This window comes from Rhipicephalus microplus, chromosome 6 (genome assembly GCF_043290135.1).
Source record: "Rhipicephalus microplus isolate Deutch F79 chromosome 6, USDA_Rmic, whole genome shotgun sequence".
NCBI classification, from domain to species: Eukaryota; Metazoa; Arthropoda; class Arachnida; order Ixodida; family Ixodidae; genus Rhipicephalus; species Rhipicephalus microplus.
In genome coordinates this window covers 70,006,204-70,020,957 of record NC_134705.1, presented here as the reverse complement: position 1 = coordinate 70,020,957, position 14,754 = coordinate 70,006,204, and the positions used below count along the sequence as shown (strand labels likewise).

Here is a 14,754-nt window from a genome sequence, read left to right as displayed (position 1 = left end):
AACAGCTGCATACAATTCGAACTGCTTAAGGCCTCCATCTTTCTCGCCGCAAAACGTTATTGACGTCAATGTTGACGGGACCGCCGCACAAGCGCTTATCGACACAGGGGCCGCCGTTTCCATAATCTGTGAGACCTTATGTCGCAAGTTGAAAAAGGTGACGACGCCTCTTTTGGGCCTGATGCTCCACACGGCCAACTCGCAGTGCATAGAACCTACAGCTGTGTGCACTGCACGTGTCATTATCCAAGGTGAACTTTATGCCATTGAATTTTTTGTGCTGGCATCCTGCTCCCACGAAGTAATTCTTGGATGGACTTTCTTTCGCGTCAACAGGCCATCATAGATTGCTCACGTGCAGAAGTTGCCCTTACACCGCTGCCAACCTCTTGTTTGGTGGATTCTCTTTCTGAACCTTACAAACTTGTCGTTGTTCAGACACGGAAATAGCACCGAGAACATCCACCCTTGTAGCCCTGACCTGTACGGCCGCTCCTGCCGGAACTGTTTTCCCCGTCTGACGTATTTACCCGCCGCCGTAGCCTACACCTGCCCTTTGCCGTACTCACCATGGAATCCGGTGCTGCCGCCATGCTCGTCGTGAACTCGCTATCGTCGCCAGTTACCTTACTTCGCGGAGAATGTTTGGGTAACATACAAGAAGTTGACATCTTGCGCCCTCTAGAGTTCGCCGAACACGCACCTCACCTCCAGCTCAATGCTATGACGCCACCTGTGGCCACACTGCCCGCGCCAGACTCATTCCAGCCCTCTGTTGCCACTGAGCTATCGCCGACACAAAGAAGGGAACTCTTGTTCCTTCTTCGAGAGTTCCGTTCTGCCTTCGATTGCGCTCAATCATCTTTGGGTCGCACAGCGAACATCACGCACCACATTGACACCGGTACTCATGCTCCCTTACGCCAACGACCATATCGAGTTTCAGCGGAAGAGCGCCGTATTATCAACGAACAAGTCGACGATATGCTCAAGCCTGGTGTCATCCAGCCATCGCAGAGCCCTTGGTCGTCCCCTGTTGTACTTGTGCGCAAAAAGGATGGGTCTATCCGATTCTGTGTCGACTACCGCCGGCTCAATAAGATAAGTCGGAAGGATGTGTACCCGTTGCCACGCATCGACGACGCTCTCGATTGCTTGCGAGGGGCAGAATATTTCTCCTCTTTAGATTTACGCTCAGGATATTGGCAAATTCCAATGGCTGATCCTGACCGATCGAAGACTGCATTTGTAACACCTGATGGGCTGTATGAGTTTAACGTCATGCCGTTTGGACTCTGCAACGCCCCAGCTACCTTCGAACGTATGATGGACACCATCCTTCGCGGCTACAAGTGGAACACGTGCCTTTGCTACCTAGACGACATCGTCGTTTTTTTCGGCGACTTTTCAACTCACCTTGTTCGTCTTCGTGCTATTCTCACGTGTCTCACCTCTGCTGGCCTTCAACTTAACATCAAGAAGTGCCATTTTGCCGCACGTCAGCTCACTATACTGGGTCACGTCGTCTGCAAAGAGGGTGTTCTCCCGGATCCGGCGAAACTCCGCGCCGTGGCCGACTATCCGAAGCCCAATTCCATCAAGACGCTTCGAAGTTTTATCGGCCTGTGCTCATACTTTCGTCGATTTGTGCGCAACTTCTCTTCCATCATCGCGCCTCTTACCAACCTGTTGACAACTTCCAAAGGCATTTCTGCTTGGTCAAAAGAGTGCGACGAATCCTTCACCGCGCTTTGGCGGTTATTACTATCACCTCCAATACTCCGTCATTTTGACCCTGATGCGCCTATGGAGGTCCACACCGACGCCAGTGGTGTCGGTCTTGGTGCTGTATTGGCTCAACGAAAACCAGGGTACCGAGAATACGTGGTCGCTTACGCGAGTCGAACCCTCAAGAAAGCCGAGTGTAATTATTCCGTCACGGAGAAAGAGTGCCTCGCAATTGTCTGGGCTTTGACGAAGTTCCGCCCATACCTTTATGGCCGCCCTTTAGAAGTCGTCACGGACCACCACGCTCTATGCTGGCTATCATCGCTCAAAGACCCGTCGGGGCGCCTTGGTCGTTGGGCGCTTCGCCTACAGGAATACGACATTTGTGTTGTATACCGATCCGGCCGCAAGCACTTCGACGCTGATGCGCTATCCCGCTCGCCGCTACCGGCTGACCCAACCTCGTCGTCACCTTCTTCAGCTGTCATAACACCAATCGACTTCACAGACATGGCATCGGAACAACGCAAAGATGTGTGGATTTCCCAACTCCTATATATATATATATATATATATATATATATATATATATATATATATATATATATATATATATATATATAATATATATATATATATATATATATATATATATATATATATATATATATATATTTATATATATATATATATATATATATATATAAATATATATATATATATATATATATATATATATATATATATATATATATATATATATATATATGATTCCTGATGAAGGCCAGACTCTAGGCCGAAACGTCGAAATAAACCACGTTGTGACCGCTCACGGAGGATCTACTAGACTATATATATATATATATATATATAGCACTATTCAAATAAACAAAAACAGTAGCTTCTATGCAATTAGCGCCGCAGTCTGTGTCTCTACTGTCGTCCCCTTTCAGCGCTGTTTTCTGTTCCTAATAATGAACGCGTAAATTCATCAAGTCATTGGCAGCACTGCGCATCGTTTTACAGCGAAAGTTCTTATGAGATAACAGAGCCGCGTTCGCCGTAGTGGTCCCCCGCCGCCGCCGTCAGTGTTCGTAATTACTATCCCGCAGAATATGAAAAAAGAACTAAGTAAATAAAAACACAAAGGGCACAATGGGATTCGACCCGAGTCCTCTGCGTGCCAGCCCAGTTGACGACTGAGCCATGCCGGTTCTTGCTAATCACTTGCAAAGTTGCCTTAGGCAGGCTTGATGTCGAGAAAGGAATCGTGGTAATATAAGAGATTAAGTGTTTTAGGACGGCAAAGGCACAACCAGGCATCACACAATGTGAATTACATACCAAGTGGGCCGTCGACTGCTCCTACTAATTACAAAAGCCTCAGGCATAATTCTTTATCGTCGTCATCCACAGGTTCAAAAAATTGCACAAAATTAATTTCAAGTGTGCAGCGGGTACCCCGCTTCCACGAAGAAGTACGAAGAATGGCATAGTGAATACCTCCCTACTGTACAAAAATTATGATGACTAATGCCGTAGTGCGAGGGTATCGTGCTAATATTCTTGTAGAAGTTACCCAAATGGTGTGTCAAAAACGCTCTGAAAGGCCCCTCTTCTAGCTTTGGCTGTGACTGTGCAGCGCGTGCAGCGCAGGCCTGGCGTATTTTTCGGAATTCTCTCCAGCTGTGAATTTCTACGTCCTAATCCTCATCTGTGTGAATAAGTCGGTCAAGTGAAGGACATTCGAGTCGGTAAGTGTTTCTGATTACGTGGTTAGTATATTCGCGGGAAAGAAAAGGTCGCTTAAATCACTATCAAGAAAAAAAACGTGGCTGATCCCCCTATATAAGAATCGGTATAACATGAATTTGAAACGTGCCTTTACAGACGTAGTGAAGCGCTCATTGCGCATTGTTTCAGCAACAGAAACAAATCGCGAAGTCACGTTCGGAGCAGCAAGCAGGTCAAAACTTGCACCGCACACCTCAAGCAGTAAGAATGTATGAAATTGGATTACACAGTATGAGTGCGGCCAAACAACTATCACAGATCGACATTTAAAGCACCCTGTTCAAACATAAAAAAAGAGGGACGAAACTAGCGCACAAGTATGCACAGGGCAAGCGCGAACAACTCTCACAGTTATTCCTGCGTCATGTGTCAGCAGCGCGCTCCTTTCATAAAAGCGGCCGTGGCAGCATGCGAAGTGACCTTCCTCTTTTCCCGAAACGTATCTGATAAGCGTGCGCGCAGGAGAGACCACGCTCCGTGGAGGCGACAAATTTTACGGCATGGCCAACGCTAACGCGAGCCTGTCGCGTCACCTCACTCCTGATAACGGAAACACACTCAAGATTCGAAGTACTAAGAACTGACAAATGGCGTGGGGCGTATATTAATAGATCCCTGTAGGTTCTATGGCGGAGTGGTTTGCGCAACATGTTGGAAATCGGAAGGTGGCTGGTTCGATTCCGTGCGTCCAATTCTCGCCTTCTGGTTTTTTTTCTTTGCAATATTGTGGTATACATTTTTTTAACGTCACTTCTGTGATGAAATTTTTGCCAGCGGAGACATGATGGACTTCGGCATAAAGCCCTTTCGTAATGAAAGGAGCAATAGCTGCCAGTTCTAAGCCAGCAAACCTTATATAGTAGTGTTTTACTCTTATCTGTGATAGTGAAAACCATTTCGTCGTTCAATGTTTTCTAAATGGATTACGCTACATGTAAAATCGATACGCAATGGAAGAGTTTATCGACAATATCTATCTATCCTATAACGACTTCAGCGGTGACGGTGTTCTCGGTATTAGCAGTGGCGCATGCGCAGAGAGCCTAGCGTACAGGTATGGACGTATCTATGTAAATTGACAACAAGCTCTACGACACGACGATGATTGGTCAACTTACCGAAGTTCATGGCGTGTATGAGTATGTAGGCGACGTCAAACACCTGCAAAAAACCAACGAGCCATTAGGTTTTAACATCACGCAGGGTGAAAGAATTGCTTCAGTGAATAAAGCCGTGTGCTTACCGCGCACATGACTGACAGGGCGAAGATTTCGGCGCGACTGTTGATGCACATCTTGAGGGATCAGGTGAAGCCGTCTTTCTGCAAGATAAGGCTTGAATTTGTAGCTGTCCACAGCCAAGCTTAAGGTACACAATGGCAATAGCTGGGTTGCACTCCCGTGATGGCGAATGCGTTGGGGATATGCAATTTTGATGAACTCTAACGACCCTTAACCGATACTAGTAGTTTGTGTGAATGCGCACAGTCCGCTAAAACCTGGTTACTGACTGTAGTCTGCATCCATTATATGCGAACGGAGATAGCGCAAGTGAGTGCAAGCGCGTCTTACTCCAGTGGCTCAGCCACTGAAATTACTAACGCCTCAATTAAATTACTAACGCCTCAATTAACGAAACTCTCGCATAATGTCGTGCATAACAGCGAAAAAAAAAAGCTGGAACGATTCATGGCAAGCAATTTAGCAGGTGCAACAAAGGAGGCAGGTGGGCATTGCTTAACATGCCCTCGAAACTTTTCTCTTTGACTGTGCGTAACTTTCATATGCACGAACATAATAAAAGGAAAACCACGCTTGCTTGCCAAAATGATATCATAGCTACACCCCCCTCCTGAACGTAACTAGTGCTTGCAGTTTATGTCGCTTAGCAATTATGAGTGGTAATCAAGAGAGCCATGCACGCGACAGCACCAGCATATTCCATGAACCAATCGCTGTGTACGCAGCTGTATAGGTTATGGCAAATAGGCCCGCTTTTGATAAGAGGTGAACACTGATGCCTTCCACGTGTTACTGTGACGAAATAGCGTTGTGACAAAGTAGGTGATGATGCTTCATACCGGAACGAACGCAGCCCTTACCGTGCTTTTTCCAGCTGTATAAGAAATCGACAGGAAAAGTGACCTGCTTGCGTGGACCTCTGGAACGGCCCGCTTGCCGCAGCTCCGTTACGGCAGGGCAACTTGGCCGGCTGGTCGGTGCGTTCGATAATGGTTGCGTGGCACAACCCACTATGAGGGATCAGCGACTTAAAAAAAAACCATTGTGCCTGCAGTGAAGATGTACGTGGTGACATCTCTCTGTAGAACAGTCATTCCAAAGTTTATTTGGCTTTTTGTTAAAGCAGCCTTGCGTGGACCCGAAAAAAAAAACGCTACACAAACAGAGAAAACTGATCTTGTTTTCAATGGGGTATAGAGAGATTCAAGGCAGGAAAACTGAAATAGCTTTTAAAAAAGAAAACAAAAAAACGCGAGACCTGCGTGGAGAGCGCATCACAGTGAAAGCTGGAAGAGCGTAATTTCTAGAACCAGTTGCAAACTTTCTTTGGGCTACCAATACAACTATGCATGACAATAGTTACTGCTTCATTAACCGTTTCAGCCCTGGCGTCCTATAAAAAAGACAGGAATATATTTTGCTGCCCATTGTGACATAGTGAAATCAGAAATTGAAAAAGGTGTCCAAACAATTTTCAATACACCTGCGCAAGCATGGGTAGTAATTTTTTTTGTTGTCGTCTTCTTTGGAACTCTCCAAACTATAAAACAAAATGGCGGAATGCGATAGCGATGACGTTTGCCACAACCAAATAATCAATGACAACTTACTGGTTAATTATTAGATCAATAGCTTTCAATCTTTTATGTTGTTTCTAGGATATTTAACTTGCCATTTACAAATGGGGTCTTTTCTAACACTAACGTATCGCCCACAGCCGTGGAAAATCTTCATGTTCTAATAATAGGACACCAGGGCTCAGTGATTGTCAGACCTCTGAATGCATTCCGACTGATTCAGATGCGTAGCTCTTGTAAAAAGCTCCCGATTTCTTGTGATTATAGTCGGGAAATCTGCCCACATCACTTAGGTAATATGTAAGGGGTGTCTAATAGCGAGATAGTGACGATGAAGTGTAGTTCAATCACCTTGCCGTTCCAAATATTGGCGGAATCTGCTGCAAAACAGCAATCGGCATTTTTTTTATGATGTTGGATCTTTCAAAGTGTTGAATAAATAGACGGCGGCTATTCAAGTGCAATGAGGGGCTGTGTATCAGGAGCGCAAATACTTTTTATTGGACAGTTTAGGCGCTGTAACTCATACGTGGTTGCTGTGTGTTAGTTTCAGAACAATAACTTGCACTAACAGGATTAATTCATCATCATCATCATCATCATCATCAACAACATCGACATCACCACGACTTCGTCCACTGCAGGACAAAGGCCTCTCCCATGTATATATAAATAGATGTATCTAAATTCACCATATTTCAGTTTATGAACACTTTTTGAGCATGGTCACAAAACGCTGCCGATCGATAGAGGCTCCTGACAACACGCGAGCCAAATATTATAGCACTGCCTGTGGCCTGGAATTCACAATAAATTATTAAAGTCAGCTAAAGATGGCGTTGCCTTCTCTCGACAAATGACGGAAGATGCTCAAAAATTACACGTAGAAAACCAATATATCAGCCATTGGCTGATTTGAACATGGCGCGCTCAGTCGTTACAAAGATTGCCGTGCGAGGCTGTGACTTGTCCCCGTGTGAGCGTGCGATCACATTGGAAAATTGGTGGATTAAAAAAAAGTGCTCAAGGTCACTAAGTGCACGTGACGTATTTCTTTGCCCCTTTCATCACTCCCTGCTTAGCTGCCAGTGCTTTCGTCGGGACGAGAGAAGAGAGAATGCGTTGGCAGCGTGCGGCAAATCGTTGTAACTCCACTCGCACTAGACGAATTCTTAAAATTTTTGCGGCGTTGAATTCGTATGGCAATAAGCTCTTCCACTGAATTCATTCCATGGTTACTTAAAAAAGTGTTTCAGGGCCCCTTTATTAGAGGTCGAAAAGGAATCACAGCTGAGCCCTTTGGAATGGTTTGGAAGCATTTAACGAGCCATTCGTTACGCAATTCATAATGTGTGAAGCCTGGTTACGCAATTCACATTTTTGGCGCCTGGTGGTCAATTTATTATTGTACCAAGCAATATTCGCATGTTACCGTGGTTCCTTTCCCACATAACGTTTCTGTGGGGTTTTTCGTGCGCAAGCATTTCAAGCATCGACATGACTTTGTGGCTGCCGTGCAGAATAGCAAGGTTAGATCTCGCTGCCATTTTAACGCTATAACGGTTACGGACACGCCCCGCAGTTGCGGTGCACGATTGCGGCACCCTTGCTGTGATCTGATAACAGCTCTCGCTGTAAAACAACTTGTAACATGAGTAGCATGAAGTTGTCGCATGCTTTTGACAAGCGTAAATGAATGCCTAGTTTTGTAGACCTACTAGAGAATGCAGTATCACGTACTGTGTTATACAAGTTCAGAAAAAATTTTTGATAGATTGTCAATCTATTTCACATATCCCAGATATCAATAAAGAGAGAGATATAGAAATAATTGAAAGGAAAAGACCGGGAGGTTAACCTAAAAAAACTGGTTTGCTATCCTGTACAGGGGTGGGGAAATGAGGCTTGGAAACAGGTTATAGAGATATAAAATAAATTACAAAAAATACATACAGAGCGTTCCGATCACAGTCCTTTGGACAGGCTGGTTGAACGCAAGCGCAGAAGCGCCTTCACAGCCTTCTTCTACGAAATAAAGTCCTGTCGGTAGTGCAGGATTCTTTCTTCCGAAAGAGTCTGGTTGTCGAGTAAGGCTTGTGCATTGCAAAGTGACTGTCTTTGCGAGAAGTATTGTGGGAATTCACACAGAACATGCGAAGTTGTTTCTTCGCTGCCGCAATGGTCACATGCGGCAGTGTCGGCCATTCCTATGCGGGACGCGTACTGATACCTGGTGTACACATATATACCAAGCTATATGTAGGCTAGTAGAGTAACTTCCATAGAAGCCCATGGATCCAGTAGTCGGTGGCTCGTTACCACCATCGCCATCTAAGTGAGGAGGGGACAGCTAACAGCAAGAAATAAAAATAAATATAAAATATTAGGTCACAACCGGAAGCCGTATGCCGACATCGCGCATTTGCTCAACATGGGGCGAAATTGAAAATTTTCTGAATTGCTGACCTGCTACGTGTCTTTATTATTACGCGATTTTTATTGCGCCCTAATTGTGTCTCACTAGGTGTATGCGAGCTAAAAAACACAAAGAACAAAGATGAAGGAAGCAAAGTTATTTTATTAGCCAAGTGACGTATTACCAATATGCACAAGAAAGATAGCATAATAGTTTGAAAACTCGCGTTGCCCCAACTTTAAAAACCACTGCAGCGAGACAGCAGTCTTAAAAATATGGCTTTGGCATCCGTAGAGTACAACGTCTTAGCCTGTCGCGTTCACAGTCACCAAAGGGGAGGGCATGCCGCCCGTGCACCAGCGAGAACAGTCGGCAGTCACAGGAGCACTATCCACACATTCCGTGAGCTAGTTGAGCACGGAAACTTCTGAAGGTACGCACGGGACCACCGCGGAAAAGTTAGCGATAGCTTGTGGACCTGGTGATGCGCCGAATCGAAGAACACGCCGAACTAAACACAAGCTCCATAGCATATTACCTGGATACTCCCTCAAATCTGTTGGCCCATGTTACCAGGCTGCTTGAATGTGCCCGCTAGCTGTTTTTGAAACCAAACGAAAAAAAGTGGGTGCTCAACCTCCTACAAAAGTCCAAAGCTTTATTGAAGTATTCTACTACTTTTTGTAACAAATAAAATAAAACTAGTGAAAATAAACGTCTAACTATTTTTTTTTGTTTTTGTTATAAGCCCCCCCCCCCCCCCTCATCACCTAGTCACGCGGTTGTTTATGTTTGTCGCAGTAGGGTTCAGACCAGTTTTCGTTCCAACTTTCGCGCCTTATTTAGATTCACCTAGCTTGTATATACATTGATGGCTGCGTTTTACAGAACAGTTCAACAGAATCTGTTGTGATATCAATAAAAGCCACAACAAGCAATTTCAACACCTCCGCGTTACGACATCGACGGGAGCGAAGCTCACAGCTCTTCGTGCGGCATTGTAATTCATTATTGATCAAGGGCCACAAAAATGGACGATTTTCACCTATTCCAAGACGGCACTGCATGCCCTTCTATCACCTTTGCGCAGCGGCCCACACGAACAACTAGTGCTCAAGATTGCCAAAGACATTTACAATTCAACTGAGACAAGCCATCAAATATCATTTTCATGGCTTCTAAATTGTTATGGAATAATTGGAAAAGAATGGGCTCATCTGCTCATATCGAAAGTAAACAAATATCCATTCTGTTATGCAGAACTGATGCTGCTCGGAAACTCCGCATGCTTGCTCGCGAGCGCACCACGTCACAATGAAACGAGCCACATTTCCCGCAAGCACGATACCCAAGACCCAACTCTCAGTTTTGAAATTCCTCCAGAACTTCACTGTAAATACGCTACTATGTTGTGCATGTTATTGTTGGGTGTCGCATTTACGAATGCGTACGCGTTCCAAGATATTAAATTATAAAAAAGAAGCTGCAGCTCAACAAAACTGCGCTGTTTAATGGAAAGCGACCATGCTCAACGGGCAAATAATTCTATTGATGAATTAAGGCAATATCTAATCCACTCTAAACAAAATATATTAATTACACACTGCTAGTATGGAAACATTGAAAAGGATTTTTTTTTTATTTTTGTGCAGTATGTGTAAGGTATGTTCAATTACAGTTAAAACATGACGCGATACCCAACGCATCATGGTTCATTTGAATCGTGAGTCGATGCATTCTTTCAAAAAACGATAATTCGCCTAACAGTGGATTGTTCTGGCATTATTAGAGTAAAAATTTTTCAAAAAATGATAATTCGCCTAACAGTGGATTGTTCTGGTATTATTAGAGTAAAACTTGCTTCCCAACCCGCGACTGTAAATGTCGTACACTCGGGTAACCTTGAGCACCTTCCAGAAGTGTTACGAGTGGTGTTGCAACTTCTGTTTCAGGGTTTTGAAAGATGCTCTAAAAGGGAAAAAGAGGCGACTTTGAAAAAATTCAAGTGTAACAATATATTTGATTTATGGCTTCTGTTCATTGAGTCTTCTATGCATCAAATTGCGTTTGCCGAAAACGAAAGGACCAAACGTAATTTTCCATTTGTGTTCACCGTACATATGTTATTACGTGTACAGGAACGTTGGCCTGGAGCTTGCTCCTCATGCTCTCAACTTATTTAAAACTCTTAAGCCACATGTAAGCCTCAAGGAAGTGAACTTGTCTGCGAATTAAATAATGATGATCAGTTGTGAGAGAGCTATGTTAATTAACGCGTTTGGCTTCCACAATAGCTCGGGAAAGCGGTAAATGGTTTTCGCCGCATCTGACCAGATGCGCTCTACGTCGCTGTTCGCCAACTCGGATGCGCGTCTGCGTTAAAACATGCAAATTATCCACCGGAGAATCTAGCGGAGGATACTACCACAACGCCTCCGCGGGGTTTCACATCAAGGAGGTGGTTGGCGATTGGCTCGCATATCGTTTCGTCATGAGTTACTGTATTCACACCCTGGCCAACCACTTTGTGTTCATTGATCTGACCAGTACTTATTGCTTGGCGCATCTTCGAAGTGGGCCGGTTGAGTTTCAAGGCGTTGCAGACCACTGAAAGCAGTATTGTATTTTACGGCAGTTGACTCCTACTGATGTGTTCTTGTGGCAACCTAAGTGTACTCGTTCAGTTTAGAAATTCAAGTGCCTGTATGAATTTCTCATACTCGCGGCAGGTATGCGGGTGTATATTCGCGCTGTGGCGTAGTGAGGAAGCAAACAAAAACGTGCAATAGCCGGTGCTCAAAGACATCATAAACAGCCCTTGCTTGGCAATAAGTTGAACATGATTCAACAACAATACCTTAGTCTACCGATGAACCGGAACTGCTCAGAAGTAAAAAGAACGTCTCAGTCAGATTTACCTGTAATCGGGTAGCGGCACTGGGAGACTGGTGTCACGTGTTTGCCCTCACCCTGGCTGGCAAACAATAGCTTGCCCATGTTATACGTTGGGTTCGTATTTCGGCCCTCATAGCTACTGGTTTGTCATTAGCAAACGCAGCTTAGCGCTCTGAACAATAAGGAAGAAAGCCCACGGTCCACGAAGTGACCACGCCAAATCATTGGAGCCCAGATTGTTCTACGCGGATAGTTGCGATGACTGCCAAGTGTGTGTTGGTGCCTTGGCCTGCTCTGCTCGTAGTAGTGTACCCTTGGTGCCTCCATATCACGGCCACCCAATCCGCTCAGCTCTCCTTCCAAGCGGCTGCACCACCGGCAACATGTCTTCATGTACCACGACGAGAAGTTTTGCGAGGCTCCAGCGTGTCAGTGCCTTGCGCCGGCGAGGATCACGACAGTGGCGGCCAGATCAACTGGTACAAGGTAAGCAATTTTCATGATTACTCGATATCGTCCCGTATTCTTCATGCCAAAACCTCAGTAAAATACTTTGGCACACCACAGGGGAGGGCTCCGGAAGCCTTTAAGAATCTAATGGTCTTGACCGTGCACTGACCTCGCGAAGTACACGTGTCTCTGGCATTTCGCGTCTATCTAAACGCTACCATCGTGAGAAACCGAAGCGACGACGTTCGCGTCAGAATCTCGAACCATAATCACTATACCACAGTAGATGATTTCCTTAAATACTAGAAGAAGCATAAATAGCTAAGGAGGACAAAACATACGAAAATGCACCCAATTTACACTTTCCAGCCACTGAACGGCAAGAGACGGTCACAAAAAAGGGCCGTTATCACTGAAAAGTACGAAACGGGCATTTAAAAAACGCCGTAATTCAAAATGAGTTGCAAGACAGGCAGAGTACACACTAAGGTCGCATTTTTCTTATGTAACTGTTTGGGGGTAGTTGAGCGGAATCATGCGTGCCACTTAAGTGAATCACTAATTGGAAGACGACCGGTCTACCTTGCACTGGCATTTAGATATCGCGCTTTTCGTTCCTACTTGAGTACCGCAGTATGAAACTTCAAAAGTTGCATATAACTTACATCGACAATGTGGGTAGAGTGAAGTGAGTGCTGCATTGAACTTCACTGTGCATTACAAGAGATTGTAATGCGTGCTAATCTAATAGCAGAGAGAACCAACATCTAAACGTGCGTGTTTATGTTGATATATAAGAGCTTTATTGATACTGCCAGCTGGCAGGACGTGCGCCACACTAGTGTGGAGACTGTCATTGATTCTGACTAATAATTAAGCGTCGGCAATATCCGCTGCCAACATATGAAATAATGAAAGTGTCAGTCGTTATACGGCAAGTGTGGATTACTCTCTCATGTTCACTTTTATAACTCACAATAAGGAAAAAGGATTTAGAAGAACGCCGCAGTCCCAGAGAGTTTCAACCCTTGTTATTACGTTTTCCTTAAGTCAACACGAAGCCCACATGTACGCTGTTTCACTTTTTTCTATTTTTGTGCCGCAAAAGTACTATACGCCGAATAATCTTCCGGGTTTACATGCCGAAAGACCTACACTCAGTATGAAATAAAGTTGTCCTGGTGTACGTAATTATTCATTTTTATTGACTATACGAACAGCACAGCAGACAAGGACAAAGAAAGGTAGCAACACAGAGCGCTGTTCGTCTGTCCTTGTCTGCTGCGCTTTTCTTATATTGAGTAATGTCCTACCAACTTGCACAAGTACCGACGCTTAACTTTTATTTTTGTATGATTACAATATGGTAGGTTAGATAACACACAACTGTGAGGGATAAGGTTCGTGTAATCACGGCAACTTAGATAATCGTTGTCGAGACTGACGAAGACATTTGCAACTTGAGTTATAAGGCTTTAATGCCACAAAAAAAAAACGAAAAAAAAACGATAATGAAGCTTGGCGTGTTACAGGGCAACAGCGAAGAACTGCCTTAGGTACGAGCACGACACACGTTCTCGAAAGACAAGGTCTGACGCTTAGCGTAGTCCCCCACTGCACTACACAAGGTTTGAAACACTTCACCGTGTGACGTCGAAGGCAGATGAGTCGATGCGTTGCATTGCGTCTTACGCCGACATCAGCGATGACTCAGGCATGGTCGGAGCGGAGCGTGAGGCAGAGTCGATGTGTGTCAAGCACGTCCCGGACAGCCAGTAGTAGGCCCAGGTCTGGAAAACGCCCGGATCCGAGTACAACGGACCGGCGCCGGCTGCTGGATCACACGGTAGAAGGGAGCCAGGCTCGTGCGGACCACAGGCACAGGTAGGCTTCGGGACCACGACCCGACGAGCGCTTCAGCCTGCCACTGTTTCGTTCGGATCCTTCCTCTCGAACGCCCCGTCCTCGTCTTCCTCTTCTCTCTCCCCATGGCTTGGCTTGACTTTGACGACACGATTCCGCCTTTTCCTTGTCTCATCGTCATCTTCGTCGGCGCACGGCACAGCACAAACTCACAAACATCGCGCACCAGATGAACCTACCGCGCATATCATGACAAAAGTCCCCCCTTTCAAAAGTTTTTTTTTTTTTAAAAAAAACTGTCCAAAGTGCGCGGGAGACAAGACTTACGACAAACAAATGTACAGAACTGTTGCACCAAGAGAATAGTCTGTATGTGAGAGTCCCTAGGCATATGGTACATTATTACATTAATGTTGTATAGCTAGCACCTACACCTGTAGCCTGCTCATATAATCAGCACCTACGTTCTCTGATCCTTTGATATGCTCAACGCGAAAGGTGTACTCTTGCAATGCGAGACTCCAGCGCAAGATCCGGCTGTTCAAATGCTTGGCTTGAGAGAGGTATCGTAGCGGTTGATGGTCAGTCTGAACGACGAAGCTTGACTAGTGACTTCTGGTTGACGTTCTTCGTAGCGCTTGAGCATGTTTATGTGAAACATTTTCGTGGTGTGCCCAAGGTCCAACCAATAGTCGTGGTCATTCTTTTTTCCTGTAACCGGAAATGGCCCCTTCCAGTGCATAAGAAGCTTGTTTTCTCTGGTTGGGAGCAATATAAGAGCCCGGTCACC

The 14,754-nt window shown here is 45.1% G+C and overlaps 1 protein-coding gene across 1 annotated transcript in view; it reads right to left on the bottom strand.

Moving 5' to 3' along the window:
• The window catches only part of LOC142764796 (uncharacterized), a 51,364-nt gene extending 45,605 nt beyond the window's left edge, over window positions 1-5,759 (bottom strand). The window contains exons 1-3 of the mRNA XM_075865327.1: window positions 5,624-5,759; window positions 4,766-4,843; window positions 4,641-4,683 (exon numbers count right to left, since the gene is read on the bottom strand). Coding sequence (XP_075721442.1) covers window positions 4,641-4,683; window positions 4,766-4,816 — 94 coding nt within the window. The 5' untranslated portion in view covers window positions 4,817-4,843; window positions 5,624-5,759. The remainder of the gene's footprint in view (window positions 1-4,640; window positions 4,684-4,765; window positions 4,844-5,623) is intronic.
• Between the last annotated feature and the right edge of the window lie 8,995 nt (window positions 5,760-14,754).